Source organism: Zalophus californianus, chromosome 16 (assembly GCF_009762305.2).
Source record: "Zalophus californianus isolate mZalCal1 chromosome 16, mZalCal1.pri.v2, whole genome shotgun sequence".
NCBI classification, from domain to species: Eukaryota; Metazoa; Chordata; class Mammalia; order Carnivora; family Otariidae; genus Zalophus; species Zalophus californianus.
Genome location: NC_045610.1, coordinates 19,503,814 through 19,530,005, shown reverse-complemented (window position 1 = coordinate 19,530,005; position 26,192 = coordinate 19,503,814). Strand labels below are relative to the sequence as shown.

General features: G+C 38.0%; 1 protein-coding gene across 1 annotated transcript in view; it reads right to left on the bottom strand.

Moving 5' to 3' along the window:
• NF1 (neurofibromin 1) overlaps positions 1-26,192 on the bottom strand; it is a 276,385-nt gene that overhangs the window by 4,428 nt on the left and 245,765 nt on the right. The window contains 11 exon segments of the mRNA XM_035724594.1: positions 11,008-11,224; positions 12,469-12,515; positions 12,883-13,025; positions 14,495-14,595; positions 14,788-14,918; positions 15,303-15,425; positions 17,727-17,884; positions 19,143-19,278; positions 20,232-20,363; positions 22,364-22,490; positions 25,803-25,943. Of these exon segments, the coding sequence (XP_035580487.1) occupies positions 11,008-11,224; positions 12,469-12,515; positions 12,883-13,025; positions 14,495-14,595; positions 14,788-14,918; positions 15,303-15,425; positions 17,727-17,884; positions 19,143-19,278; positions 20,232-20,363; positions 22,364-22,490; positions 25,803-25,943 (1,456 nt within the window).

The window sequence follows — 26,192 nt, the reverse complement described above, 5'->3', positions numbered from 1 at the left end:
AGAAAGACTTTAACCTCTGAAAATTGGGCCCTACCGTGAATTTTAGAAATAGTCCAAGCAGTAACCTCATAAAAGTAACCAGAAGCAAAAAAAAAAAAAAAATACTTTTTGCCCATTCGATTAATAAAGATTGCAAATTAGATAGGTAACAGAAGAGTGGTTATCCCAGGGAAGCAGTGACTGGAAGGGGACAGGCAGGTGGTCTCTCGGGGTGCTGGTAATGTTCTTTTTCTTGATCCAGATGTTGGATTTTTAAGTGTTTACTTCTTAAAAGTTCACTAGGTTGTAAACTTGATCTGTATACTTTTCTGTTACATTTCAATAAAATTTACCAAAATAATTAGTGCTTATACCCACCTGTGGCATAACTTGGTGGGACAGCAGAAAGCTGGAGAGCACTTTAGCAATTTATATCAAAACGTAAAGTACTGCTTGATATTTACTGATACAGAAAGATGACCATAATTTTGAAGAAAACTCACATACAGAAAAACATCTGTCAAATTTGTTACTTCTGGACGGTGTTAATTCAGGTAATTTTTACCTTATTCTTATTATACCATTTGAATTTTAAAATAAACATGAAATCTGAGAAAGGAAAAATACTCATTTTGGGACAAAGCACCATTTCAAGTCAAAAAGTATTTACATTATAGAAAATGGACATAGATCCACACATCTACTTATTGGCTTATGAGCTGGAAATGGATTTGTGATGATCTTCTAGGAGGCACAAATCATTTAGGTTCAGCCTTGCATTCAATTCAGAGTAAGGCATCTAGAGGCACGTGGCCAGTTCCATAGGCTCAATAAAGGTTTGCTGTCTGAAACTTATCAAAGGAACATTGGGCATTTGTTAGTGCTTCTCTATGAAAAAGTGCACTGGGCTAGGAGTCTGGATGCAGTTGAACAACGCCCACCACACCTCTTGAGAAGCCAAGCACAGTGGACCGCCATCTCAAATCTCTTCTATTCCAATCATATGTGTGGAAAGATGAATGGAAGAAAGGACACCACAATGGTCAAAGAACTTTTCTCTGGTTAACAGAACTCTGGATGATTTTTATTCTCTTCTGCCTATTTATTTGCATCTTCTCCAGAGTGATTTTTTAAGAAAAATAACAAAATTGAAAGGAGGCTGCTCATCACCTCCAGCGTGCCCTGAACCCTGCAGTGCGTGTTTGTGCAGGCTCTCTCCGTTGCCTTGCCTGTCTCCACAAGATAAATTCGACCCATTTTTTTCCTCATCTCCATCGATGCATTATGCTGTGTCCTGCCAGAGCTACTGTCTCCCCCTCTCTCTCCCTGCTTCTCAGTGGCACTTACATTTCTTACATTCTGCCTCTGCTACTACAACTTGTGTATACATCTTATTTCCTATGAGAGTAAAAGCACCTAGAAAAGCAAAGATCATTTATTATTCATTTTCATTTTCTGGTAAGATCTAGTTGGTATCTTTTTCAGTAAATATTGGTTGAACTGAATGCTTCCATTTTTAAATGTGATCACTGTTGTAATTCAGAGCCCCAAAGCATGCAAGCCCTGATCTCCAGGGTGTCGTGCCACATTTTGAGTGGAAAAGAAAAAAAAAATTTTTTTAGCTTCCTCTATCTGAAATTATCATGAACTTAGTGCATCTGACTTTCCATTTCCTTAAATCTGCATGTGGCCTACAAGTTCAAGCCCACAGTTCCATATGTGGGTTCTCTAAAAAGACAAGGGTTTGAAACAACTAGAAGACAGCCATCAGGAGGCGCCCAGTATGGCCCACTACGAGGAGGGACTGTGGCTCTGTGCCAGCAAACTGCCACGCTGGGGCTTGTTCTTGTGTGCCCACCTGTGACACGGCCTTGCCACCATGAGACTCCGCTCCCTCGGGGGAGAAAGCAGTCATTACGCTGCAAGGTGGCAATGCTTTCGTTTGAGGACAAGGGCCTGTTGCCTGCTGATATTCTTAAGAATTAAAGTTACAGAAGTTGGGGTCACATAGATTAAGTCACTATGGTGAAGATTTCTTCAAAGAAATACTAAGGATATTCTATTTTCTGTTAAGTAAATAACCTTCAGACCTCTAAATAAAATTTTAAAAGCCTTATTTATTTCCTGTTAAATGTTAAGGATAGAAAGCAAGGTATAAAGCTTTACACATACGAGGATCTCTACTATGTAAAGAAAAGACACCAGAAGAAGATGTACTAAAATGTTAATAAACAGTGATTATCTTAGAGCAGTGGGATCATGGGTGATTTTTTTCTTCTATTCTTCTGTATTTTCTATTGTTTTCCTAATGAGCACGTGTTCCTCTTGGTAAAAAATGTTAGAGTATCACTGACTTAGGCCCCTCGCTCACAGCCAAACGCTTCTATGCTATGTGAGAGGCTGATGCCCTACTTCCACGCTCAAATTAATTTTCATCTCAATTCTTGTTTTTGTATGTGTGTTTTCTCCCTATGCAGTGACCCAACTCTATTAACCACACACAGGTAAATGTGGCATAACTGATTCCCAACATCACAGCAAAGCTGTTTTACTTTAAAGATCAAAGGAGAAGCTGACAAAAACATTGTGGAGGGTCATTTTTAAGGAAAAAAATCTATTAAAAATGCATTATATTTATACTGAGGTACAGCATCTTGGAGAAGCCAAGTTAGTAAGAAGCAGCAATCATAGTGTCCAGTTCTGCCATTTCTGTTTCCAAGCATAACTATCATGTTTGAGAATTCTGGCAGCAGTCCTTCTTCTTGCCCTCTACGGTGAAATCTAGAAACCTCTCTAAGACACTAGTGAAGGATCTGGTCTTAGCATTCCACAGGAAGAACTCTCAGATGGTCAGCCAGACTGCTCAAAGGCAGAGAGAATCCACCCTGCACTGGTAAGGGCTATCATTTAAATTAGGGAGCAGACCCTGGTGTTGCCTCTCTGAGGCTTTGTACTCTGGTCTCTCTTAGGCCCCTAAGTACTGGCTCACCCTTCTGACCCTCAGTAGGCACAAAAGCAAAAAAAACCCATGAGGTGATGGAAACCCCAAGGCCACTACCTAAATGAAACAAAGGTAAAAACTTCTGTGGTCCTGATTTCCTAGTTTAAGTTCTCCCACAGAGGCTGTGGTCAAACGTGCAGCCAGTTACAAACATGCAGGACAGAAGAAGCTGAAATTCTCTACAGTGGTGCATTAATAAGCATTATGCTTCAATGAACTGTGGTGGTTCATGATAAGAAAATCCTAAATAAAAGGTGTTATTGGCCAGAATTTAGTAAATCAAGTGGGAAAAATGATTAGAGTGCATGCTAGTTAATTGAAGTTGTATGTCTATCTCCTCTGCTCGAACATGAGTTCCTTGAAGGCAGGTATCAAAGTTTATTTATTTTGACAACTAGGGATAGATCCAGCCTGATGAATAATAAACCACTTCATTTTAAAAATTCACCTAATTTTTAAGCACCAAAATGCCTTTCCCAAACTGGAACCTAATACTTTCATGAAATAATAAAAGGATGGAATCTCTTTCACTTCTTGAGAAGCTGAAGAAAAATGGGTTAGGTGACTTGTGAGAAGTCACACAACAAAAACAAAAGACGAATAACTCAAATCTCACACTACCTGCACGGGAGTGCTGGTAGGTTACCTGACTCTGCATTGCTTAGTTGATTACAACTATACTATGGCAAACCTGTCAGAAAAGTCTTAGGACATATATGAGAAGGGAAACCAGAGCGCTCATTTGTGACGTACAATGATGCAAATGCGTCAGAAGACCCAGGTTGGAGTCTTAGTGGGATCAGACCCTAATTTGGTTTTAGTTCCTAATCTGTCAATAAAGATAAGAGTAGATGTGCCTATTTCAAAGGGTTGTTAGAGCATTCAGATAAGATAATCCATGTGAAGACCTTCTGCACATAGGTAAAATAATTACTACACAAATCAAGATGCTCCTAATACCCGAAATAAAAAAGAAGTGACATACTGAAAGGAGTATTAGAACAAATGCACAGGACTTGAATTTCACACTAGAATGTGTACCTAAGCTAATGTGAACAAGCACAAAATATAATAAATCTTAGAAGAAAAGGTAACTATAGCTTCTTATTCTTGTGGTACAGTAAATACCTTCATGGAGACATGCTAAATATGTACTTAGAAATATTTGTATTTTAAGCTAGATATACAAAACCGTAACTATAAGAATTAACAAAACTTTTAATGTACTTTCATCAGTTGCCAATACTTCTTTTTGTATTTGGTCTAATCTTTTTGTATAATAGTCACAGAAGACTAAAAGAAGATAAGGCAGCTTTTATAAATTAGATAGAAGTGTACCGCATTTTTTTCTTCTTAGTCCTTAGAGCTAACTAAAGACCATATTCCTTTTTTAAACATAGGTGATAGGGTACATAGCCAGCTTTAATTTCTAAGGAAATATTGGGATTGGATTTATATTGGGGGAAAACAAGTATTTCCTAAGCTAAAATTCTTCCTCAAAGCACATATCCTGCTTTCTCTATTAACTCTCCCTGGGGTTTCCTGTTCATCGGCTTGTGTGTGCCCGGGGCTGGGACTGCATGTTCAGTGTTCACAGGGCAGTGGAAGCAGCTCATTCACGGACGCAGGATGCACGGCCCTACAGGGCCAGTGAGCACCAGACCTTAAAGCGGTGGTTTTACAAGTGCCTCAGGTGCTAAGCCAAACTGTGCTGACAGGGATCAGTGAATGAAGTCTCATGCCACGTGCCTGGGATGAGCGCGGGGTAAAGCGGCATTTCGTGCAGAGATGACGGAAGGAAAGTGTACCTTGATGAGGGAACAGCTGCATGAAAACTGCTGACTTAGAGCAAGGCAGAGAAGCTTCACAGACACAGAATGGAAGGAAAAACAAAAGTGAGTGATGTCCACAAGATTTTTTAAAAGGGTGAAATACGAGTAGATATTGGACAATTATTAAGTTCCCTGGTTTTCGGAAGAAATCTGTTTTGAATTCTTGAACTCTGACCATTAATTTCCTAAATATTATACTCTGTAAATAAATGTTAGAACTTACAATTTTACAGATAGATGTTTTTACCACCTTCTTTAGAATTAAGAATTTTAAGTCAAGAATTAAAACTAAAAAATGAAATGAAACATTAGCAGAAATTACACCAAGCAATTGCTCAGTTTAAAATTATTTTTTTCCCTGGGTGGCTCAGTCATTAAGCATCTGCCTTTGGCTGGGGTCATGATCCCAGGGTCCTGGGATGGAGCCCCACACCGGGCTCCCTGCTCAGCGAGAAGCCTGCTTCTCCCTCTCCCACTCCCCCTGCTTGTATTCCCTCTCTCGCTGTCTCTGTCAAAAAATAAATAAAATCTTTAAAAAAAATTATTTTTCTTCCTTAAATACAGGGTAGTAATAACACAGAAAAAGATGGAAAAAATTAATACCAAATAAAGGTCTGGGGATACCATATGAAGTTCCCCAAAACATTAAAATTGTTTCAGAGATTTTACGTAGTCTCAAAAGAGAGGCCTTTAAGTGTCTTCTAAGAGGGAGACATTTGAAACCTGGTGAACGTATCAGGAGTGCTACTGACTCAGAGCTCAGTAGGAATGGTTTTGACGCACTGTACACATAGCTGTCTGCACTCCCAACTGATCCACCCAGCTTCCCAGGGGAAAGGTCTACGTTTAAGAAGCAAAGTGACAGAATAGCTGACAGGCTTGGATACAGTCCCAAAATAAAGTGGAAGAGGTGAACTATAAAAAAACAAAACAAAACAAACCCCTCGAATGAACAGGTTTTTGCTCTAAAAAATTCATCCTCCAATACTAACAGTAAAATAAGCTGATGAAAGGGGGAAAAGATTTTTTTTCCCCTAGTAAAAAACATTTAAAATAGATCACATAGTTATTTTGTTCAAAAAATTATAACACACACCTCACATTTTCTTGAGGTCAAAAATATGTTATAAAAGTTTTGTCAAAACTGTTATCTGAGTTTTCCAAACAAATGTCCCTCTGAGCCATCAGAATATTCTATAGTACGAAGTACAACATAACAAGCCCCACAAAGGAGGTCATAGTTGTTTGTGTACACTTTACCCTCCTACCCTGAAATCCATCTGCGGGCAGGTATCATGTGCTACTCGCTCCCCTGCTTGCCTAGGTCTAAAAGAGTTCCTTGCATATAGTAAACAGTGAATCTCTGTAGGATAAATAAGTGGAATTCTGGTTATTTTCTACAGAGCACAGTAGTATTATTTTTGCACTTAAATCAAAGAACTTGCATACACGTAGAATTTGTTAGAAGGAAGTAAAAACTTTAGCTCAAAACCCAATACTGAGATCCATAGGCAAAAACTGTCAAGTCTTTGGTGACCAGGATCTCTCTCATCTTTAAGTGTCCCAGATTACCCAATGTACACCTACAAAATGGGTGTTCAAATGTTTATTGAATTAAATTAGTGTGAAAAACATTAGGAGACCTTGGCAGTATAAATTAAAATTTAATACATTGGAAGTGGATCTATTTAATTTCCTAATGAGTACTAAGTCCATATAATTCCAGCTGGATTTCTATTTCTAGTATACTTACTCTTTAACATTTAAAGAGGATGCAGGGAGGCTGCACGTGAGGTTATAAAGCATTCAGAATGATGGCTTTAAAAAGGTTTCCTTGCTCATTACCTAAGAGGACCACTCATGGCTTGGCCTTAAGCAAAAGAGAGCCCCATAACACACGGTATTTTTAAGTGGATAGCCTGGTTTTTCTAGCTCTAATCCTGGTTTTTCCATTCATGTCCAGCTCAGCCACCCTGGACCTAACAGGGGACTACAAAATCAATTCGGAATATTCTTAGAGAGTAAATTTTATGGATTCTCTTCAGGGTTCTCTTAGTGACATTTGGGAAAATCTGAAGAGGCAGAGTTTTATGTTCATTTGGCTAAAAGGTTAATACAATTTTACATGCACTGAATTCCACTGACAGCCCCACTGATGCCAAGTTCAATTTCAACTAGGGAGGGAGTCAGAAGACAGTCATTTACACATTTTAAAATACAGATTTAGCAAACAATCCTCCTTGTGCTAAGGGGATAGACAAGTGAGCTAGGATAATTTGTCAAGAAGAATGCATTTTCAGAGACAATTGCTTTATGTAAATAAGTGACCAACACTTCCTCAAAAGCTGGTGGCTGATGAATTACCCCCCCAAAAATAAAGTACTACATTATTTAAGTAAGGTTTAATGCTTGGGAGTGGGAGGGAGTTCATGAATCTCTTTCTTATCTAGCTGATTTGACAGCACAGAATGCTGGTTGGTGACCAAAAAGAAAACAAAGCTCAGTGGCTGATCCTGCTATGTACCAAAGACCTAGTAAACAGAGTCTTGCATTGACAAGGAAAGTCCGCAGCAGAGTTGTGCTCTATGCAGATCAGTGACTTTTGCTTTTTGACATAGGGCAACAGAGCTTTCACCCGCTTGAAGCTCGGGAGACTGGGCACAGATTAACGTTGGGTAATCTGATGGCAAGCCACATCTGTGCTCCACTTCAGGGAGTAACATGAAATTCCTTTCTTTCTTTTTTAAAAGATTTTATTTATTTATTTGAGAGAGAGAGAAAGTGAGCGAGAGAGAGCCCAAGTGGGGGTGGGGTATGGGGAGAGCCAGAGGGAGAAGCAGGCTTCCCACTGAGCAGGGAGCCCAACACAGGGCTCAATCCCAGGACCCTGGGATCAAGACCTGAGCCAAAGGTAGATGCTTAACCAACTAAGGCACCCAGGTGCCCCTGAAATTTCCTTAAATACTTCTGCTTGCGGCGGGGGGGGGGGGGGTACCTGGGTGGCTCAGTTTGTTGGGCAGGCGTCTTACTCCTGGTTTTGGCTCGGGTCTAGGTCTCGAGGTCATAGGATGGAGGCCCTGCGTCGGGCTCTGCACTCAGCTCGGGGTCTGCTTTCTCGCTCCCTCTGCTTCTGCCCCTGCCCCATGCTTGTGTGCTTTCTAAATAAATATCTTTAAAAATAAATAAGCAATAAGTAATTAAATAAATACTTCTGCTTGGGACTTGGCTGATGGGAGTGGAGACAGAGACCTATTTTGATTTTTATACAGCCAAACAGCAAAGTTGAAATGCTAGGCTGAGTTGAGAATCTGAATAAGATTCATCACTTCTTTCCGCCCTTTGATATCAGCAAACTCAGCTCCATAAAGAACTGAGGAGCTAGGAATATAAGATTACATGTAGCTAAAGATATAAAGCAGTATACCTAATTACAAATGAAGTATTAACTCTAAAGAGGTATTCTATAATAGCAAATGGCAAAAGCACAGTAATTAGATATATAGATAAATCAGGATCCTTTCATGGAAACAAGCCCACAATTTAGAGATACAAATGGGTTTGTTTCATAGCAGACTGAAATCACTGTTGAAAAGATAAACCCTTTTTCCAAAAACATGTAGTAAAATAATCTGGCAAACCGAGGACACACAATTTGCAGTTCAGAACCAGGAAATGCTGAACACTATGATTCTACTTAATTAATTCTACTGCTTTTAAAGCGTCAGTTTCCTCTGAGAATAGTCAAAGGCTTCCAGGCTGCGGTGTCTATTCAAGCAGCCATCTGAAGAACTACTAGAAGTGACCCAATTGGTTTAAAACTGTAACCAAAACCACATAGACTATTTTCTGATTTTTAGAAACAATTCTAAATTAGAGGTCACAGGATAGGACTCTTTTTTTAAACAACCAACACAGGATATAAGCAATTAATCAACTAACAAGGGGACCTGCACTGCTACCTTTGTTTTCAACCTGGTTATTTTATGGTCTCCGTTAGTGGGCAAAGATGGACAGAAATCTCCCTAACAATTAGTCTGGGTATTAAAAAAAAAAAAAAGTTAATATAAAAACAATCATTTTGACAGGTTTAACACCACGTTAGTCGCCCAAGAGGCAAAAGTTTGATTAAAATAAACCAAACTTTAAAAACAAGAGGGGCAAATACAGACAGAGCCTATGAATTTTCTAATTGTCATTAACATTATAAAGAACAAGTAATGCAGAAAACAGAGAGCTCTGTGGAAAAAAGGAGTGGTGGACTTAGGGTAAGGCAGATGGAAGTAATGAGACAGCAATGCATAAACAAATAAATGAAAGAAACAGGGACACAAAGGGAGGGAAGAAAGCTGATGGACAGATCACAGATATGGAAGGCGATGACTGTTGTAGAAAGAGCACTGGCCCCAGTTCTGGATAAGGACTATGTGATAAAGCAATTACATTAGCTCTTCTAAACCCCAGTTTTCCCATCACACTCGACACGGTGAGCCTAGAACTAAACGATCTCTACAGTCCTCCTTAGCTCCAAAATGCCAAGATTTGGAGGCGGGGGTGGGGTGGGGTGGGGAAGAGTTCAGTGGCTGCAATATCTAGAAGAAAGTACATTTTAAGTTTTTCCTTGGCTTTAATGGTTGAAATGCTGATAATGGGGCAGGATCACAGGCATTCTCTTGGGCAGTGCTTCTCACACTCTAGTATGTGTAAGAATCACCTGGAGCGTTTATTAAAACAGACTACTGGCTAGACGCCACTCCTGGAGTTTCTTATGCAGGAGGTCTGGGCTGGGGCTCTAGTATCTGCATTCTAGTAAGCTCCCAAATGATGCTGATGCTGGTCTGGGATCACAGTTGGAGAAACACTGTCTTAGGGAGTAAGTGACAGAGGGAAAATGAACACGGTTATATGCAGAAGAAACACTGGCCAGATTTCTCTTATTTCTTGGAGGAAAAAAAGAATCTGACTAGGTGTGATAAGGGGATTGATAAATAAATGCTGGACCAAACAATCTGTTTCCTCTGCTGACCAAAGCTTTGTTGTTGATGAAAGCTTAACAGATGAATAGAGTTATTTTAATACAATCGTAAGTAATATGAATTGGATATTATATTTGCCAAGTTCTTCAGGCCTTCAAAACTATGTTTCAATATTCATGCAAAATTGGGATTATAAACCGGTGATTCTATTTATGTGTCTTGAACATCACAAAATAGTTGTAATACATCACTAGACTTTTAAAAAGAAAACCCATGCTAACACCTAGAACAGAAAGATGTACAGTAACTATACATCGGTGCCTCATAAGTAAAATTTTCAGATAATGGAACTTTAAACACAAAACCTTTTTAAAATTTTCACCATTTTAGAAGGGTATCATTCTGAATGGAAAACACGACCACATGGAAGTTTTCCCTCACTACCCACTGTCATCGTCACATACAATGGCGTCAGCTCTGCAATGAATAACACCTTTAAGGGTCAACCAGAGTTGTAGGAAACCATTCACTGTGACGCTGAATGAGCCCAGAAGTCTACAGGTTGCCATTTCTGCCATCTTGTGTATCTCAGCCCTACTCAGGCTATTAGCTATTATTTCTCAGTGTATCTACCTCTTAGCTGCATGTTGCATTGGCATACTTCTCCCATGTGGAGCTAAGAGTGACTCCGTGGTAAGGAATACACTTATGTGCTTTAAGATGTTATTTCTTGAGATGACGTTCCTCTGGTTGTTGATTTTCCTAGATTTTCAGGTTGGTGTCTGGATGGTTGAGTTGTTGCTGGCAACAGGGACATGGGGTACTACCATAATTTGTGTACTTTTTGGATAGTGTGCTGTATCATAGACATAGAAGCCCTTAGCGCAAGGCTAGTGTATCTAGTAAGGGAATTCTAATTCTCTTAACTTACAGGGTAAGGTACCTTAGAGGCTGCTCTTCCTGCCGAAACTCTAAAAACTTATCAACCTTAGAACACTATGTCAACACTCTAAACATTTCACTATCTTATGAATAACTGTTTGAAAGTAGAAAGCTTTATAGAATAACAAAATTCAAGTCAGCCATAAGGTAAAGAAGAAATGTAAGACGAACCTCATGATAAAAAGGAGCAAAATCTACTATAACCTGATAACAAGGGAATTCCTGATGTTGGTATATTAATATTATTGCTCAAATTTATATAAAGATTACATTTACTAACCTGGGGAATGCTGGGAAGTTGCAAGTGAGGTCATGGAATTAGAAAGGTTAAGGTTAGCAGTAATACTAAGCTGGCTCTGCACTGCAGGAGGATAAGGAGAAGTGGGTGTCAGGAGGGACTCCTCACTGGTTTCTTCATCAATTCCAGGCAAATACGTGTCAATCAAGGCATCAAGAAACTTAACAATAAGCTCAGCATAGTCTGGGATTTGTGTTTGCTGTAATGGAAAATAGGAAATTATTTTAGCTCCATTCTTTTTTTCTGTAAATCCCCTTTGAAGCCAAAAAAGATTAACTCAATTTTTGTTTTGGGCTTAATTTACTGTTTTTCTTCTTTTGTACTAGAGAGCATTAAAAAAAGGGGCGGCATAGTTATTTCTAGACTACCATGGGACTTAGAACTGGGAACTCTCCAGCTTACACCTAGAGCTTCCAGATGAACCTGCAATTACTGAAAGCCATGCAAAGGCAAAAACTGAATTAATCCTGAGACAATAAAACCATCAGCAATGATGTCAGATCAATTTTCCAAAACAGAGAAAATGAGCAGAGGATCATCATACCAGCTGCCATTTAGATACGTAACCGACTGAGCCCAACTGAGCACTGCGAAGGGCAGAGGGCTACTGGCAGTCAAACTACAAACCTTCCTGCAAGATATACTTATTTCTAGGAATTCAGGCCCATTTTTTAAATGACAGCCTTTGCATATCAAGAGATATTCAGTAATAACTGAGCAAAATAAAAAACTAAATACCTAATTCTTAAAACTAGAATAAGATTTAGATAATTCACCTTGACTTAGCACCCCTGTATGTAAAACACTTCACTAGGAACTGTGCGGGGAAGAAACAGAAGTCCTGCCTTCAAGGAATCTCAATCCATCTGGAGGGACCATACATAGAGTAATTAAAAACACATTTATGTAGCACTATATCAACTAATGCCAATCAAAGAAAAAAAATGAACAAATAAGGATATATTCCGGATAAAAATGAACCTAATCCAATAGGCTGGAAGGAAAAATGTTTTTGTGAGGAAATTTTTTTTTTAAACCTGAGATTTAATTGACATATAACATTATATTAGTTTTGGGTCATGAGGTAGATTTTAACCATAGGTCATGCTCCTTCCTAATTACAAGATACTTAAGTGTATGCATTATGATCATCAAACACACAAGTCACTGAGAGCAGAAAACTTTACAGAGGTTTATCACACCCTTTCGAAAAGTCAAACATAAATTGAACTGAGTTTTTTTTGTAAAAACTGATATATAAACCTATTAAAGGTGCTGCCTCTTAGAAAGAATCTTGTGGTGGAAAACATTTTATAAAAAATAACATGTGTTTATCGTAAATCATCATTCTGGGTTTCAGCATACTGTGTGTTCTTAAAGCAGGCACACTAATATGAATAAAAACTTTCAATTTATCAATAGAGAAAAACAGATTTTTCTTACCTTTGAAAAGGGTCCTGCAAACCGCCACAAGCCATTAAAACCAAAACCTGCAACAAACCAAATGTTATTCTTATAATAAGCACAACACTCTTTTAATCTTAACAGAAATTAAATGTTATATGGTTGATCACAAAAATTAAAACCTCACACACATTGAAAACATACTTTTTCAGAATGAATGTCAGAGTAGACTAAAACTCATAAAACATATGCAGTACAAAACCATAATTAAATCTTAAGAAGTTGTAAGCCGGTTACTTATTGAACATATAATGAAAAGAGTAAAAAATGGCATATGGAGAGAGAAGTATGAATAACCCTAATCCTTATAAGGAATTCTGTAGTTGGTGATTCTGTAACAGTGCACACGCTAGCAAGTTCATCAATCATCCTCCTCCCGAGACACTGATTTACTTTGTAGGTAAGATGTTTGGTACTGTGGTGGGGATTCCTCATGGTACACCACACTCTGCACGATTCCATGAATTGGATTTAACAAATTTGGATCTTGGCACAATGACAACAGGGTATTGATCTTAGAGTCCAACAAATTGTGCCTAAACAAAAACAAACAAACAAAAAGTAAACACGAGAACATTTTAAAGGAAAATTAAATGGAAAATATACATTGGAAAACATCATATATTCCCCAGTACAATGTGATAAAAATGAAGGGAGAGGACTGTTTTTTACTTTCTGGTGTTTTTTCATATTTTGTATAAATAAATGTATGAATTTATTTTTTTGGTCTGTCCTTTTTTTGTTGTTTTTATTTTTTAAAAATATTTATTTATTTATTTATTTACTTGGGGGGAGAGAGAGAGTGCGCGCAAGAGAGAGCATGCAGGGGGAGGAGCAGAGAGAGAGGGACAAGCAAAGAGCCTGACTGATGCAGAACTCAAGAGTCCAGCGCTTAACCAACTGAGCCACCCAGGTGCCCCTTTTTTGTTACTTTTAATCATCAAAAAAATATGGTAAAAACAAACAACTGGTACTGTCACATAGCCATTTTTAATTATATATGGTGACTGTTTGCTCAAGACAAGGTTGGCTTCTGTCACTTGGTATGTTTTAGGACCATTTCTTTCTGCTGACTGTTGGTATGTGCCCAAGCAGTTAAAACTAAATTTAATATCAATCAATGTTTAATAAATGCTGAATCAGATCGATTAAGGAAAGCAAAATTAGTGTGGAGGGGTGGAATATATGATCTAATTCAAAAGTAAGAGGAAACTAACTATGTCTAACCTGGTCGTGCTCCATTAATAGAAATAACCCAGAGCCAAATATATAAAATTCTGAAATTCTAAAGTGAGATTAAACAAAAATAAGGAAATAATGATACCACATAGAAGGCCTAGATCAGGAATAGGATTTCCCAAGCTTCTTTGGGTTATTGAGATTTGAATAATTTGAGGGTAATATGATCTTAGCTCTTAAGCGAGAATAAAAATTCATCTCCTATATCGAAAGTTTTTTGTTTTCACTCAGCTGTGGATAAACACAAAAGCTCTACCAAAAAAAGAAACCAAAACAGGTTCATAGAGCGTCTAATGGTTTGCTCCTAAGTGAGGAAATGAACAATGCTCATTATGATGAAGCACTTAAGAAAATCAGCAAGAGGGGCGCCTGGGTGGCTCAGTAGTCAGTTAAGCGTCTGCCTTCACTCAGGTCATGATCTCAGGGTCCTGGGATCGAGTCCAGCATTGGGCTTGCTGCTCCATGGGGAGCCTCCCTCTGTCTCTCCCCCTGCTCGTGTTCCTTCTTCCTCTCTCAAAAAAATAAATAAAATCTTTAAAAAAAAAAAGAAAATTGACAAGATAAAAAAATGTTTTCCCTAATAGGCCAAAACTAGTCTTAGCCCCCACTAAACCCACTGTCTCTAAGCTAAAACCTCTATCATACTGTCTCACATTCCCCTCTCCACAACCAGTGAATACTATTGGATGATACTTTTCCTAAGCTTTTATAAAACATACGACTTCAAGACAGATACAGAAGTTAAACACAAACAGGAGATACTTACACGACAGGAAAAACCTTGGGGAAAACAACACTGGCTTCTGCTAAGTACTCATAAAGAATTCGCTGATCAAACTCGTCTGTGGTGTATTTTACCAGCGTAGCCTGCCAAAGGGCAAAAAAGTCAACAAAACACATTTTATGTTGTGGCTGAGTTGTTATATGTTCTGGTGAGAAGCAGACGACAATCTTCCTTTCATGTTTTTAATATTTAAGGGCCTTCTAAGAGTATACTGGAATACAAACCTGAGGGCAACCCCCCTCCCCCGCACCACTACCAAAAGGCAAAAACTTTACCAGAACAGTAAGAAGAAGTGCTTGGATCTTCGGATCAGTAAGTACTTCTTCATCCAAGAGAACATTTGATTCAGACACTGAAACTTTGCGTAAATGCGGGTGTTGTTGTGATGAGGAAATCCTCTGAGTTTCTGCAGTAAGATATGGATTAAGACGATCAGTTGTATTAACCGAACATATACACTAAATACCACTTCACCTAACATATTTTAATGTTACTTCTAAAATTCAATAGCTTTTTAGTAGGCACTTAAAACAGCAACATAAACATACAGAATTAATAGTCACCTATACAAAAGTTCTAGCTGGCTGTTCAAAATGCTGTATATCATATATATGATTACTTTTTATACAGGTTTCAGGATTACTTTCAAGGACTGTACAACTTATCTTCTGAAAAAGCGCAAATGCGTCTACATTTCATCCTAAAGATTCTAAGAAATGGCTGGAAAGCAAATATGGCTCTCCCACCTTATTTTCAATGATCTAGATCAATTATTAACTCTGTTTCTCACCCATTTCATAATCAGTTTCTGCTACTCTCCTCATTTTGGGGGGTGTTGTGATCCCTGATTCCATTTCTTGCCTTTTAGGAGCCTTTGTGTCTGATATCAAGTGATCAAAACTTTTCCTTGTTCCTATAAACAAAAGTTACAGAATATGGCAGTTTATTAACCACGGTGTCTGTGAATAGGATTATACTAAAAAGAAAATGTTTGGACATCACGTGTTTAAGTTTTCACTTAAGGACCCAAAGAAAGCTCAAATATATCCCTGGGGCAGAGTTTCTCTCCTTTGTTCTCCATCTTGTCAAGGAATTTTGGCCCCATGGCTTTGCATCTCAGGACAGGATGTATCTTATTGGTCCAATTTAGACTGAGATCACATTCATTACACTGGAGGTAAACCAAGCTCCACCATCGAGCACAATATTTGATGATGAATACAGGGGCATGCGCTGTTCAGTAGCAAAGATCAACTACGTCTGAACAGCTTTTTTTTTTTTTTCAATTTAAGAAATTCTGCTCATGGCAAGAGTTAGTCATTAACATATGAAAACTTTCCAAACTAGGCAAGATCAAAGTTTGATTTTAACTCTTCACTCTCTGAAAACAATATTTGTATGCCTAAAAGTACTAAATAATAGATCTCCTGAGAGATGCTTTAAAAATGGCAAGTAGTACAGTAGCACCTCCACTTGGCTTTGAGTCTCTCTAGCATATATCACTCTACGTGAAATCCCTTTCTCTATATAAAGTACCGAAAATGGATTATTGGGACTTGTACTAAGTCCATCTGCTCTACACCTCACACATCACCCCAAACCTGATTTCTCTTCTCCATTCTCTCATTGTTCCTGCCTTAGTGGAGGTCCACATCATCTCTTGTTTGGATGCTCTATCTCTTATACAGTCCCCTTGCCAAACATCTCTTTCAATTTCTCCATGCTGGAGCCAGAAAAACTTGCCTAAAAACACAATTTGGTAATGTTCCTTCCCTACTTAACGATCCCTGCTGGACAGACAGCTAAGCTTCTGAACATGGCATACAAAGTCTCCTGCAATCTACTTCCAATCCTTTGCTAGCCTGGTTTCCTACAGGTGCTTTTCCTGACTTTTCTTTATTCATGCTCGCCTTCCTTATCCTGCGTCTGTCAGGCAAGCATGTATTAAATCTTCAAGACTCAGTTCAAATGTTACCACCTCTCTGCAGCTTTTCCTAATTTCCCCAGATCCTCGGGTTCCCCTCAACAAGACATGCTACTTTGAGGGCACTTATGGATGCTGTTGTAATCAGCTGATTATAAGTCTTAGCCACCAAACTATGAGCTCTTCAGGGAAGAGACCATAATTTTTTCATCTAGCACATGGGCTGAACGAATTCAATAGAACATGCTGTCTGAAGTTAGTTTTTCATTTCTAACTTCCTTAGCATGAAAATCCATAACTACAAAATACAAAGTAACCAGGAAACTCCTAAAAGACTATTTTGTGACAAAGCATACACAGAAAGAAACCCTATGTGACTAGTAACAGCGATTAACATTCATGGTTTCAGTTTCTTTCATGGCTTACTGGCAGGTTATTTATTGCACACTTCATTGCTCACTACTTTCCTTATGAACAGAGACATTGTCCCAATACCTAAAGATATATAAAAATATGCTTGTATGGATAACTGAAACCCACTGAGTCATTCATAGTGTTGGTCACCGATATATGGATCTCGATGTACTCTAGTAACAATGAGAACTTTAGCCAAAGTTGCCTAAGAGCACCTTTGCATTCCCTCTGTGGTGAGGTGGGATCAGTGAGCTCTCTCATTATTTACTTCCAATTTTTGTAAAGGGAAAGGATCTCACAGAATTTTAGGTGTACTTATCATTGACAAACGCTGATGTAACTGAGCAATCTTAACTTTCAAGAATCATATCTTCTTATAGAGATAAAAAAATACACTAATCAAAAAAATCTGACTTTATTGTCTTTTAAAAGAAAAGATGGCAAAAAGTATTATTACAGCTTCACAGCGTATTGATGTAGTCTGCCCTCAGATGGTACTTTTGAGAAAATATATTGTTAAAGCCCTGCACCTGAGTGCAGCAAGATGCCTCCTTTCTCGTGAGTAGCTGACGTCTCTCCTATTCCCATTTCCCTGCTGCTTGGCCAAGACAGAAGGACAAGGACAGCCACAGTATTTAATCGAAGAATCAGAAAAGAACTGTTGTTTCAAGATCCCATTTTCATTCCTCTGTCTTAACTGATATGGCTTAACTGACCTATCAAACTCTCTTATAATTGGCATCAAAAGCTTTGCTATATCAAAATGGGAAATTTTGATAATTTTGAACAGCTTCAAATAATTTTACAAGAGTGAAAGTATCTGACCATTAAAAAAAAATAAGTATAAAAAACTGTATATCATTTAGGTAAACTAACCCAGCAACTTCTTCGTATTGGCCTGAGAAGGCTGCCCCATGTCCAGACTCATGGATTTCCTGGCTCGGGGACTGGTCTGGCCCACAGTTGGATAGGTGGCCGCAAGGTACCCTTCAGAACCTTTGGGAGATGACCACGGCTGGTTCTCCTTTAGTGTCCTGAGAGATTTAAACAATTGAGAAGAATTAAGTGACATGGTGACAAAGACAACCACTGTTTGCCCCTCTTAATTGGCTGTCCTATTTCACAATGATAGCAATCACTTACTTTTAAAACTGCACTTTAAAGGGCTTTAGGGTACAAACTGTATGTCTAAGAAATTGCCTTCTTCCTTCCTTCTTTCTCTCATTTATTCGGGAAATTTTCTTAAAAATTAGCACTATTCTCTTTTAGCACTTTTCTCCTTAGCACCTACTTTCTTGCCATGAATCTTGTACACAGTAGGCACTCACCGACGCACGGCAGAATTGCACTGCACTGATTTTTCAATTGGGGAAATCAAGTCTAAACAGGCCAACTATATTCTTGGTTTAAAAACCAAGAAAATCAACTATACTTTGACAAGGGAACACAAGCAAATTCATTTTTTCCTTTTCATAACAAGAAGGGCATATCTCAAAGAAATATAACCAAAGGAATGACCGAAGAATAAGACTATGGAAAACCAAGTATACCTGGAAAAGGTATTTTGCATACTTTGTTAAAATCTCAGTGGGAATTTGTGGAGGGCTTTTTAATCCAAAAGTGGGATGTTGATAAATTGAATGATATAAGCTTTACAGATCCAAGATTATTTCCCTATGTTCAACACTATACCTGAAACTTAGATACTTTTGTTTAATTTGAAAATATAGAGAGTCTCCAAAATAATGACATTTTCATTTAATTTCTCCATGTTGTAGTGAAAAATATGCTACCCAAGACCACATACAGCAGTGGACATAATGTGACTATCTTATCATCTAAATGTGTACTCTAGAAAACTCTGAAATAACTTTAGTGTGATAAAAGTAAATGCAACAAATGTGGTGGCATGCGTATCTTTGCACAAATCTGTACAGCTTAGCTTTCCGTCATTTAGCATGTGATGTTGCTCATATTGCATGGGAGTTTTTCTTAGGACCTTTCTTGCAACCCAGTGATTTCAAGATCATCTCTTTTCATTACTCAACTGGTTTGTGCTTAAAACAGGCAAACTAATGTTAACAGAATGATTAGCTTAGAGGAATTGTCCTACTACTAATCCACATAGAACACTGTACATTTATAAGAAGGGTTTTGATTTATATACTCTTCCTAGATTATCTTTCCCCCTATATATTACCTTCTGGACTACTGTTGCTGCTTGCCTCTGCTAGCATGGAAAACTGAAACCTGATTATAATTATGTAATCACAGGAGAAGAAGGCCACTGACCTATAGCTAGGGTCGCCATGATGAATGGGATATGTATCCATAGGAACATTTTCCATTGAAATATCAGTAAGAAGAAGAGACTTTCTATGTTTTAGGCTACAGCGACTTCGAACCTCCTCAGACACTGTGAGTAAGGCTAAAAGGAAAAAGAAGGAAGGTTAGAAAATTTAACAAATTCCAAGGGTGACTTAAAACAGGATACATTTCTTACAACCTCCTGAAGAGGATAATAGCTATTAGACATGCAGATAAAGAGCCCTGGAGAATGTGAAGGGTATAAACCACTTAGGACAGACTTTCATACCTTAAAGCGTTCATGGTGTGCTTTGGAAGATGTAAACATGAAATATATGGAGATTTAAAAAAGAACCTTCTATTTCTCAAGTGCTTTAATGTACATTTAATCTCAACAAATACAGAAAGTAGGCAGGACAGGTACTATAAGGTCCATTTTTAAGATAAGGAAAAATACTCTGACATGGCAGATGACTTGCCCAAGGTCAAATGATTCAAACAAAAAAGTTGCCACAAACTGTAGTCTGCTAAACTGGGAATCAGCACTTTCCACTGAACAACTACATTCAAGAACTGTATTATACATAAGTGCTAAGTGTTGCTGAGTGAGAAACACAAAGCCGGGCAGACATTCTAGGTAAAGCAAATGGCATGAGGAATGCATATGAAAGAAGCAGAAAGGCAAGTAGATGAGCTTAAACTAGCCCATCCATCTGGAGAGTTAATAAAAAATGGGGCTTACAAAATTTAGGGAAAGAAAGCAGAATTAGGAGAGGGGCTGAAGGGCCCAGGATGCTAGGCTGAGGTTTTCAGACTTTATGACATAGGGAACCACGCAGTGCCAAAGGGACCAAAGATGACAAAGGGAATACATTTAGACTCTAATGCAAATTCTTTTATAAGGAAAAATATTTTGGCAAAACTTTCAAAATTGTAACCACCACCACAGGACCAGATTGTGAGCTCTTTACCCTGCTAAGCAGCCAGCTGAAGGACCGACAGGCATCTGTGTCATTTTGGCAATCCTTAGATAGAGATGCGGTAAGATTAATTTTGTCTACTTTGTGTCTTTACCTGCTAAGTAAGCCACGCTCTGTGTGTTCACCTCAAATTTATCACAGTTTCTATGTTTGTTAACCAGAGTTAGTAGTGTATGCAAAATTCTGACTGTTCTTGCAACAATGGCAGGTGAAGGATGTCTGTACCCTACGAAAAATAAAAACAAACAAGAAGTTAATCCATTCTTTCACAAGTATTTCTTGAGTTCTTACTGACTAGCAACTCTGCAAGGAAAGGAAACATAAGGGATAACTCCTGCCTTCTGAGAAAAGCCACTTGGGAAGGTAAAACATAAGTACATGAATAATTAATTACATAAAAGATTAAGTACAAAACACATGTGGAAGAAAATACTATTCCCTGGAACTCTAAGGGAGGAAAATAAGGAAAGATGGATGCAGTTTCAGATATTCCATTCCCTAAAGCAGTGCAGGAATTTAAAAAAAAAAAATCTAGGTATTTGAGGTCACCTTAAGATAGCTTTTGAAAATAGGGTCTATTGCTTAAAAATTCTTTCTTTTTTTAATTAAAGGAAAAAATCTAACAGTGTAGGATGTATATGATCTCAGAACCCGAAGAATAGGTTTGATCAGAGAGTAAGCTTGATCTTTGGACAGACTTTAATGATTAGTGCTACTCCATTTCAAAAAAAATTTTTTTATTTATTCATTTGAGAGTGAGAGAGTGAATCAGCTAGAGCACAAATGGCAGTGGGTTGGGAGAGTGGGAGAGGGAGAAGCAGACTCCCCGTGGAGCAGGGAGCCCGATGCAGGGCTCGATCCCAGGACCTGGGATCATGACCTGAGCTGAAGGCAGACGCCTAACCAACCAAGCCACCCTGGCGCCCCAGTGCTACTCCATTTTAAAGTAGGGGATTTGTACTCTGAAAATATCTGGTACTCTTAGAAATACAGAATCAGCACTTTGTCAGCCTCGTGCAACCCTTCTTTTTGGTATCCTGTCATAAGTGTAATATGTTTTGAGCAATCCCTATTCACTTTAGAGATTAAAACTATTAATATTTTTGCAGAAATTTCATAAGGTAAAGAAATCAAATGTTTACATTCACAGTAGTGGGTGTATGTACATCTGTCAGGTAAAAACTGGGGAACCTCCATGATCCCTCGAGCCTAAGAATCATTTACATTGATTTACAAAACTGCAGACTCAAGCTAGAGCTTGAGTCTCTAATCGTGGCCAAAGCCAGTGCTGCTTAAGACTACTGGTTCATGCCAGCTCCTCATCCCAAGCTTTACTCTCCACTGCCTTTGTCTCTGACTTACCACTATGAACTGTTCCTCTTAACTGTAGTCTCTGGCCATGCCAGTTCCATGTTAATAAACCAAAGCTAGCATACAGTGAAGTCAGCAATGGGGAGTAAAGCCAGGAGAGGCAGTGAACGAGCTGGCTCTGAGGACTAGGAGACCACTGCTATCAGCAATTCAGAAATTTGGAGGGGTGAGGGTGGGGTGCCAGAAAGGTGAGGTGCTATGGTATATTACAATGCGGCTGAACAACAATACCTTAGAAACAAGTTGAAGAAAATCTGTGATCAAATCTCTAAGATATCACATTCTAACATGTTACCCATGTAACATCATTTATTGATTTGCAGTCTGTCTTATTTTAAATATTCAAAAAGATACTTAGTGTTAATAAATAATACAGCTATTAGAAAGTCCGGTATTTAGGATTATTTCAAGAATCAACTCTTTTGCATTTTAAAGGAAATCTGATATTTGATACAGTGATTAGGCTCTATTAAAATACATACTGAATAAAACATAGTTCAATAAGACAGATATATCTGCATTTAAAGTAAGATATATGAGGGGTGCCTGTGTGGCTGAGTTGGTTGAGCGTCCGACTCCTGGTTTCAACTCAGGTCATGACCTCAGGTTTGTGGGATTGAGCCCCACACTGGGCTCCATGCTCAGCGGGAAGTCGGTTTGAGATTCTCTCTCTCTCCCCCTCCCCTCCCACCCTCTCCCCTTGAGCTCGCTCTCTCTCAAATAATCTAAAAAAAAAAAAAAAAGTAAGACATATGAGCCAACTTATTTCAACTTATTTCAAATAACAAATTATTTTAGTTACTTCTGGCTTCCTGATATCATTTCATAAAAAATATTCTGACACAAGGCCTCTACCTTTTAAGAGGTGTCCAACCAGTGCGAAGTTAAAGTTAGAGTTGAAATTGAGTCCAACAAAATGATCCATTTGCTTGCAGTGCCATTCAAGAGGATTCCGGATTGCCATAAATACTTCCTCTGGACTCTATTGAAGACAATCAGAATATGGTTGATGGGGGTCACACAGGAACTTTCCTTAAAGGATTACTTATTGGTTTTTGATTGTGTTCATAGCTATGTCAAATTAAGTAACCCTTTCAAATGGAGAGAAATTATTTTCAGATGACTACAGAAAACCATAGAACATTTAAGATACTACAAATAAATTAGTGTAAGACAATCAAGCATATATAAATAATAAGATGACAGAAGACAAAATATCTTTGAATTATGATGAAAAACAAATGACTATCAATTTATATCCTGGTGACTTAAAATTTATAATTATTGTTTTCGTATAACACCCAGTGCTCCATGATTCATGGAGCACTGGGTGTTATTTATACGAAAACAATGAAGTGTGAATCACTATATCAAAAATTAATGATGTATGGTAATACATACCATAATAATAAAATATTTATAATTAATAATAATTATATTATTATACATATAATTAATAATAATTATATAAATAATAAAATAAAATTTAAAAAAAGAAAAAAATTATAATTATTGTTTTAAATAAGACCATCCATTGAATTGTAGGGGGCATTTTGTATACTATGACTGAAAATTCAAGAAAACAAAGAGAGTTCATATTTACTGAGTGCCTGCAGTATACAATAATGTTAGATACATTACTAAATGTAAAGCAATCCTATGCAGTCAATATTAGCTCCATTTTACAGATTTATTCATTCATTCTTTTACTTATCAAGTACTTATTATGTGTTTTTGATGTGCCAGGCATGGTTCTAGGCTCTGAACATCAATCAGTGAACTAAAGGGACAAAAAGTATTCACCCTGGTGGATTTTACATTCTAGTGTGGGAAAACAAGGAAATCAAAACTTAAAAGTGCCGTACAACTTACCTAAGATAATTAAGATTTTAACAATGTTTCCTGAAGTGTGGCTCCAGGAGTATCTGCTTTAAAGTCACTGAAGATGAATACCTGCTCTAAGGTCACTGGGTAAAGCCCAGGAATTTGCATTTTTTAAAAACAAGCCCAGTAATTCCCTCATGAACAGAGATTTTTTTTTTTTTTTAAGATTTTATTTATTTATTTGACAGAGAGACACAGCGAGAGAGGGAACACAAGCTGGGGGAGTGAGAGAGGGAGAAGCAGGCTTCCCACGGAGCAGGGGAGCCCGATGCGGGGCTCGATGCCAGGACCCTGGGAACATGACCTGGGCTGAAGGCAGATGCTTAACGACTGAGCCACCCAGGTGCCCCGAACAGAGATTTTTAAAAGCAAACAACTGAAGGTGTTTAGAGCCTGAGCTCAGGTTATCTAGATTTATATCTCAAAGAAAGAAAAACATGACCATTTAAAATAAATGTAGAGAGATGTTTAGAATAGCACTGTTTAAATCAGAAAAGAAGACAGAAACAAATCAATTGTTCATCAATAGGCAAATGGTTGAAAAATTGTGGCTCATGCATAATGTAAAATACTCTGCAGCCATGAGAAAGAATCACTTGCTCATGCACACCTGTATATGTGTGTATATATGTATATATGAGTATGCTTACAAAGATGTTCACTTTATATTTTTAAAATGCAAATTGCAGAATACTATATAAAGTAGGATTACCTATTAACCTGCTATACGTACAATTTATTTTTTCCAGCTTTAATGAGGTATAATAACTGACATAAAATTCTAAGATATTTAAAGTGTACAACATGATGATTTGATATACATATACATTGTGAAACAATTTACCCCATCAAGACAATGAACACATCCATCACCTCATATATTTACAGCTACCCCCACTCCCACTTTTGGTAAGAACATTAAATCATTAAATATAGAACTTAAAGTTCTACTCTCTTAGCAAATTTCAATTATACGCTACAATGTTACCAACTATAGTCACCATGTTATACATCAGATCCTCAGACCTTATTCATCTTACATCCTGGTGACTTTTAATAGGCTTTATTAACTCTGATTCCTAGTATTCTTGGGGCACTGAAGTCAGTATTAGCTCCTGCTATGGGGCTGTTCTGGCAATGAAAATACCAAGGCAGATACTCCTAGACAAACATTTCATTTACAAATATTTTTATATCCATATAAACAGCCAATATCTAGCTATCTCTCTGACCACCACTGTCCCAAGACAACCCCAGAAAAGAGCAACACGGATTAGGAAGGAGGGGCTCTAGTCCCAAATCAAATGTACAAATATGGACAAGTTATTTAACTTTGTTCCTTTCTACTTTGTAAAATGGAGGCCTAATGGATAAACTTCAAGGTAGCTATTTCAAGTCTACACCACAACTGGCAGACTAATCAAATAGTATATAGCCCAGGTCTCTTCACACTTAAAACCATGCTCCTATTCTCTTTTTTTCTATCCACAGCTTTGATCAAGCTCACTTCAAGTATATCTCTTGTTATAAACACCTATCGTTAAAAAAAATTTCTCACTTTTCCCCTAGACTCTTCCCATTTTTCTCCAAAGACAAAAAGAACATCATTTCATACTGTTATGTCCCCTTCTCCATACTCTGTACACCAAAATCCAACCTCAGTCAAGGCTGATAAATGTTAAGAAGGGTGCTAATGGTGTTTCAAAGTGGGATTAGGCAAAACAAAAACCTAGTACAATTAAGTACCCAAAAGTTTCCTTTAGACTCTCCAACCTATTTTCTCATTAAGTACCATTATTCAATAAAAATAAGCTTATTTTTAGATTATTTCTTCATATGTGAAATGGAGGGTAGAAAATGCTAACCTTTACCTTTGGATTATGAAATCACAAATAATGACTGTACAGTGCATAGTGTGACATAGCATAGCACAGGGCTTAGCATAGTAGCTACTATTACTACTCAGTATTTTTTATCCCTATTTTGTTTACCAGTATTGAGTGAGTACTATTTCCTACTATTTTTACACAGAAAAGTTCAGGGGCGCCTGGGTGGCTCAGTCAGTTCAGCGTCTGCCTTCGGCTCAGGTCATGGTCCCAGGGTCTGGGATCGAGCCCCGTGTCGGGCTCCCTGCTCGGGGGGGAAGCCTGCTTCTCCCTCTCCCCCCGCCCCCCACCTTGTGTTCCCTCTCTTGCTGTGTCCCTCTGTCAAATAAATAAAAATCTTAAAAAAAAAAAGTTTAAATAGTTTTTTTATGAGCTGTTAAGGAAGTATACTCACAATAAGTTGCATTACAGAAATACATATTGAAGTTATGGACCTCTTCTGATTTTAAAAGGCCAACAACAATAAAAGAGAGAGGAATCCTAAATGTGCAGACTCTAGGAATGCCAACTGAAAGCTTGCTTACCTTGTCGTTGAATACCCGCAGACTGTCTAAGGTGTGCAGGTTCTGTTCCAGAAGTGCGGTGCCTGCTGAATACAAGTTGACCTCGTCGAGCTGTAGCACAGCCACAGCGACCCAAAAGAGGGCTTTGTGCAGAGGGGAGTCCTGGCAGAGGTCACGCATTCCAGATTAGTGAGACGGACCACAAGAGTCTCGCTCAAACACATCACAGGATAAAACAAAGCACATTATCCCCTAAATTACGCATGCTTTCTCTTTTGGAGAAATTAAATATATAGGTAAGCTCTTCATCTATTCCACATGTATAACTAAAGACACTGTTAGCCAGGCTGAGAACATGAGCATCTCCTTTGATTTCTCCCTGTTCTTTGATTCCAAATTCCAGTCACCAAG